Genomic DNA, 5,746 nt, shown 5'->3' with positions numbered 1-5,746 from the left:
TTATTACCCCCAGAAATTTATTTTCACTGACTCTTTCAATATCAACACCATTTATTTGAATCTCAGCATTTTTATTTAAACTACTATTTCCAAATAACATCAGTTTAGATTTATTCAAATTTAATGATAATTTTTTTTTATCAAGCCAGAACTTCACTTTACTTATTTCATATCCTCCAATAAATTCTGCAGATCATCACCAGAGCAGAAGATGTTTGTATCATCAGCAAAGAGAACCACTTTTAATACTTTGGACACTTTACAGATGTTGTTAATGTACAAGTTGAAGAATTTTGGACCCAAAACTGACCCTTGGGGTACACCACAAGCAATGTGCATACATAAGGAGCAACCACCATTTAATTTCACAAACTGCTTCCTGTCACCTAAATAACTCCGGGCCCAATCTAGAGCGACCCCTCTGACACCATAACGTTCAAGGTTTCTTATTAATATATCAGGATCTATAGAGTCAAATGCCTCAAGTCTCTGAATAACCCAACCACATGTTGCTTTTTGTCTGTGGTATTTGTGATGTATTCTATTGAATCTAATAGTGCCGATGATGTTGGTCTGCTCGATCTGAATCCGTACTGACTCTCGCATCCCCCGGGTGGTTTTCACACAGCTGAATAAACGTCAAACAGAAAACTGATTAAACAGAAGTGTGAGATGGTCGAGTTTACTCCAGTGTCCTGTTATATTTTAGACAGCAAGGAGCAGACGGCCGAGTTTATTAAACTCCACCGAGACAGCGGTGACGCAGATCTGAAGGCTGGACCGTCTTATTTCACAGCCTCGCACTTCCGGCCTTCTCGGTCTTTGGAGGACCCGGCCCACGTAGACCGCGAAGGCCGGGGTCCTCCGAAGGACGTTTTGGGACACAGCTAATAAGAATCAGAATACTTTATTGATCGCTGGGGGAAATTATTTTTTGTTACAGTGCTCCATTATAAGCAAACATTAACAAGACAGACACTCCAGTCCAGCAGGTGGCGGTAGTGCACTTGACGCTCTTTGCTACCCCCATAAAAAGATAAATGAAGAAGAAGAAGGCTCTCACGCATGCGCAGTGTGTCCTCAGAGTCGGGAGCAGAAAGAAGATGGCGGCGCCCGTAGATCTGGAGCTGAAAAAGGTAGGAGCTCCTCACCTGTGTGTGTGACTAGCGTGGTCAAGTGTTTTTTCCACAGTCTCCGGTTTAAACTGCCTACGACCTCGTCTGTGTCCGCGGGACACCGAGACCGTCAGGCTCGTGACTTTAACACAGCTGCGCTCAGGCCTTGTGTCGTCACCGTGAGGTAGTTAGAGCCCCTAATGTCATACTGACGCAGCGGAATCGTGTGCGAGTGGGTTGTGGGTCTCTGGTGAGACGCCGTGACGTAGAGCTAAAGGGGGCGGGTACTTCACAGTGGGCAGGCTCTGTTACTATGGGGACTAACCCAGGTGCGCTCCGCAGGCCTTCTCCGAGCTGCAGGTGAAGATGATCGACACGCAGCAGAAAGTCAAGATGGCCGATCTGCAGATCGATCAGCTGACGCGCGTTCAGAAGCACGCCAAACTGACGCACGCCGAGATCGCCACGCTGCCCGACAACACGCGACTCTATGAGGGTGTGGGGCGCATGTGAGTCACCTACCTTCAACCTTAACACACCTGAACGTCACGCAGGTGTCAGCCAATCACATTGGTTTAATCATGACGTGTTTCAGGTTCATCCTGCAGTCCAAGGAGGAGATCAACAACCTGCTGACAGACAAACAGAAGACGGCTGACGAGAAGATCAAAGAGTTGGAGGTGCGCATGCACACGCCTCTTCTCATTGGCTAACTACTGATTGACATCACGCGTGTGGGCGTGTTCTGCGTGGGGTTAGGGAAACCTAGTCTTCTCAGGAGAGACGGCATCCATCCCACTTTGGTTGGAGCAGCTCTCAAAATAGGACTATCCAGAGTTGGGACCTGTTTCACCTTAAACTTACTGAACACGGTTGTCAGAAAGGAGTTTTTCCTTCTCACTGTTGCCAGGTGCTTATAGAGGGGCCCTTGGCAACAATCTCAACTATCATGTGACCCCCCTCACACACACACAGAGGGTCACATGATAGTTGGGGTTAGAGTCTTTACTTTAAAAATGAAACACGTTGATGTAACTGTTGTTGTGATTTACACAAAAAAAGGAATGAATTGTCCTGCAGTCTGATTTCAGGAGGTTGGAACAGTGTTGGTGTGCGACACACACACACACACACACACACACACACACACACACACAGAGCTAAGCACTGACAGTATGTTTGTGCTTGTGATTTCCAGCAGAGGAAGGTGTACCTTGAACGCAGCGTGAAGGAAGCTGAGGACAACATAAGAGAGATGCTGCTGTCCAGGAGAGCCCACTGACCATCATCATCACACACACACTATAATTACACTGTAATACACACACACGCTGTTTCCCGTGTGAGTTTTCCACAATAAAAGCTTGAAGACGCTCTGCCTGCTGGTGGGTTTTTTCAGTCTGTGATTTAAATCTTTACTTTGAATTTGATGATGATGAAGAGGAAGACAACCCTGTTCTCAGTGGGTGATCTGATGATTAAAACCAGCAGACGATCATGTGACTGTATGGAACTACGTTTGCCCAAAGGAGGCGGGGTCATAATGTGATCGGTCACTTTGAATCCTTTGAAACAGAAGGATTCAAAGAGCTGACCTGAGGTCTGTGCCCTGAGGTCGATCAGGACATGAAGAGATTATATTAAGCAATTATAACTTACCAGATATTTAAAGCTGCATGTCTAACACATGCTTAACACATGTGTAACTGCACCATGAGTGGATGCAGCGCTAAGGACAGGCCCTGTATTTCTCTGGTTTTATGATGTTCTCAGTGTTCAGGTGATAAATCAGCACATAACTGAGCAGCAGCAGAAATAACAGCTGCAGTTAAACAGCAGCGACCTGATTCATTTGGTCAGAGATTCATCCGAACAGTGAAGATCCTCTGAACGTCGAAGGTCAAAGGTGTTACGAAATCAGTTTTACCCCGGTTCTTTTATTCGTCGAAACTCAGTAGTCATTTCACAAAACCTTTATTCATCTTCATTTAAGCATGCACTTCTAGAAGGGAAGACGAGGCCGGTGTGTCCCTCTGCAAAAAATCTTCACTGCTTTGTCTGTGAAACACAGTTTTGTAGGGGCGACCCCATCATAAAACCCCCCACGGTGTGCTGCAAACTCTGTCTGTGTCTATGTGCACGAGCACATGAATGCCTACATGTGCGCGTTCCCGCATGTCTATGTGAGTGCTCGTGTGTGACTGTGTGCGCATACCTGTGTGTGTGTGTGAGTGCACATGAGTGAGTGTGCGTGTGGATGTGTGTGCGTGACAGTTAAAACACTGTGGGTGTAGGTGACTCCCTAGGTCATAAAACCCCTCTCCCTTCCAGACCACAGTTATCCAGTTACAAATGTTGAGACCCCCACCCAAACATCCTCTGGGGAATTTCCACTCTGTGGGGGAGGGGTCTCCTACAATCTACTCCTAAGTTCACGACACAGTGAGGCCTTTATTATATTGAGGGCAGTGTCTCTACAATAGTTCTACATTCTATGTTAACACATTTCTAAACTCTAAAATCAGCTAAACACTCCTACAAAGGTCAGATAAGCTGCCGGTGTAAGATGAAGCTGAAAGAAACGCACATTTACCTGGACAGGTGAGTGACATCAGAGCTCCGACTGCATGAAACTTTCTGAGAGCCAGCCCACTTGTTCATGTACGTGTCACCTGTGTATCCTCGGACTGTGACGCCCACCCAGCCCACATCCTGGGCTTTCCACTTATGTCATGTGACCAGTTTACCACCTTTCAATCAAAACCGCCGACACACCAACAAGAGGAGAGGTTAGCAAAATACTCTCCTTCTACTACTATTGTTACCATAGTAACTACATGTAGTGGTGTTTATTACATGGTTATTACCTGTGAAATTGTCTTTCTTTGAATGTGAGCTGCAGTGGACACCAGGACAGGTTCAGTGCTGCTGTTGGAGTACAAAGGTGAAGCAGAGGGTTTTGTACACCACAGCAGAGGGAGGTTCAGACTGGATGAAGAGGAGGAGTAACGCCTGGTCTAGGAGAACACGACGAAGAGGAGGAAGACACAGGACTACCTGACGAGGAGATTGACTCGGGCGGGGCGGTGCTCGGTGGGCCAGCACGAACTGTGTGCATCATTTAGTTCCAGGATAACGTATCCAGCGTAGTATCACATTAGATTACTGTGTTGAGAGTATCCGGTACTTCAGTACTCGTGTGAGCCTGAAGTCCGAGAACACTGGAGTCCGATTAAGCACATGGATGATAAACTGAAGGTTTGGCAGCTGCTCCTCAGACCCCGCTGTCAACAACAAACACCACCTGCCAACACAAAGGTTTTCTTTGCCACGTCAGTACATGTGGTTGCCTCCACTGACCAGAATTATCAGCAGGACAACGATGGTAGGTTAGCAGGCAAAACCTCCTTGCCTACAAGTCTCTGCCCCCACTGCTGCTAATGGTCTGGGGCTGGATTGTCTGTGGAGTGACCAGAGACTGGTGCTGCAGTCGACTTGTGACTGGTTGGATCGGTTCCCACAGGAACTCACATAAGCTTTGATCTATATTTCACAGCCATCGATCTCAGAGTCTTCTAACAACTGGAACCACAGTGAAGGACCAAGTGTCACAGCCAATGAGGCGCCAGGAGAGGAGCATCAGTGATGGTGGAAGAACTACGTCTGTTCAGCTAAATATACAGGTTAATATCGTCCTGGTAACAAACAGCAGAAAACAAGAATAATGAAGATTTTTGTTTTTTCATCTAATTAAAGGTTTTTAATGACACCCTAGCACGGGTGGGGAACTCCAGGCCTCGAGGGCCGGTGTCCTGCAGGGTTTAGATGTGTCCTTGATCCAACACAGCTGATTTAAATGGATAAATGACCTCCTCAACATGTCTTGAAGTTCTCCAGAGGCCTGGTAATGTGATTCAGGTGTGTTGACCCAGGGTGAGATCTAAAACCTGCAGGACACCGACCCTCGAGGTCTGGAGTTCCCCACCTCTGCTCTAAAGCTGTAAAGTGGTCCAGTTTGATTTTCTAAATTCAGCTGTAATTTCAAACCAAAGTTGTCCTTTTGTTGTTGTCCACTATAGTCCTGTGTGTTTAAAAAATACATTATAAGTAGTTTTTAGGCTCAAAAAGAAATCACACACAAAAAAAAGTGGAAGGTACTCTTCTTCTTTGGTTTCCAGCAGCTAATACCGCTGTTAGAGGCGGGGCTTGATGTCAGACAGGAAGTCACCTGCTGTCAGGATAATTAAGTCTAATCAGGTTATTGTGTCACAAACAGCTGATCCATCAGAGCGCTGACACTGAGGTCAGCGAGTGCTCTGTACCTGTCTTCATGACCTCAGTCTGTGGCCACGCCCCTCTGCAGGACATGTATAGGAATTTCTTTTATTTATGTATTAATCACATTATTTTATTGTATGATACCTTGGTGCCACTGGATTTTAGCATGTCTCACACTCATGCAGTTAGACAAATGGTGGGGGTGTAGTAAGGAAGTTGGTGGGAGCAGACAACTCCACAGGAAGAATCTTTTGTGTCTTCGAGGACTCTGGGAGGTAGCAAGGGAGTGTGAACCTTAAGGTGTGAAACAGCTGTGTACTGCCTTTTGTTCCTGGAGAAGGTATTTCACTGAG

At 46.4% G+C, this 5,746-nt stretch overlaps 1 protein-coding gene across 1 annotated transcript; it reads left to right on the top strand.

The window, feature by feature from the left end:
- The first annotated feature begins 1,049 nt into the window (after positions 1 to 1,049).
- On the top strand, positions 1,050 to 2,493 carry pfdn1 (prefoldin subunit 1). The gene is made up of 4 exons (XM_005753226.2): positions 1,050 to 1,136; positions 1,458 to 1,624; positions 1,711 to 1,795; positions 2,314 to 2,493. The coding sequence occupies exons 1-4, from the start codon at positions 1,104 to 1,106 to the stop codon at positions 2,395 to 2,397; spliced, it is 369 nt and encodes a 122-aa protein (XP_005753283.2). The 5' UTR covers positions 1,050 to 1,103; the 3' UTR covers positions 2,398 to 2,493.
- Positions 2,494 to 5,746: the final 3,253 nt, after the last annotated feature.

The sequence above is a fragment of the Pundamilia nyererei genome, unplaced genomic scaffold, assembly GCF_000239375.1.
Source record: "Pundamilia nyererei isolate P.nyererei 1_Seehausen unplaced genomic scaffold, PunNye1.0 scaffold00414, whole genome shotgun sequence".
Lineage (NCBI taxonomy): Eukaryota > Metazoa > Chordata > Actinopteri > Cichliformes > Cichlidae > Pundamilia > Pundamilia nyererei.
Note: the sequence above shows the minus strand (reverse complement) of the source record. Positions and strands in the feature narration are given on the sequence as shown.

Coding starts and splice junctions, on each gene's coding strand:
- pfdn1 (XM_005753226.2), top strand. CDS start 1,104: ATGGCGGCGCCCGTAGATCTGGAGCTGAAAAAG. Junction 1,137..1,457: donor TAGATCTGGAGCTGAAAAAG/GTAGGAGCTCCT, acceptor TGCGCTCCGCAG/GCCTTCTCCGAGCTGCAGGT. Junction 1,625..1,710: donor TATGAGGGTGTGGGGCGCAT/GTGAGTCACCTA, acceptor GACGTGTTTCAG/GTTCATCCTGCAGTCCAAGG.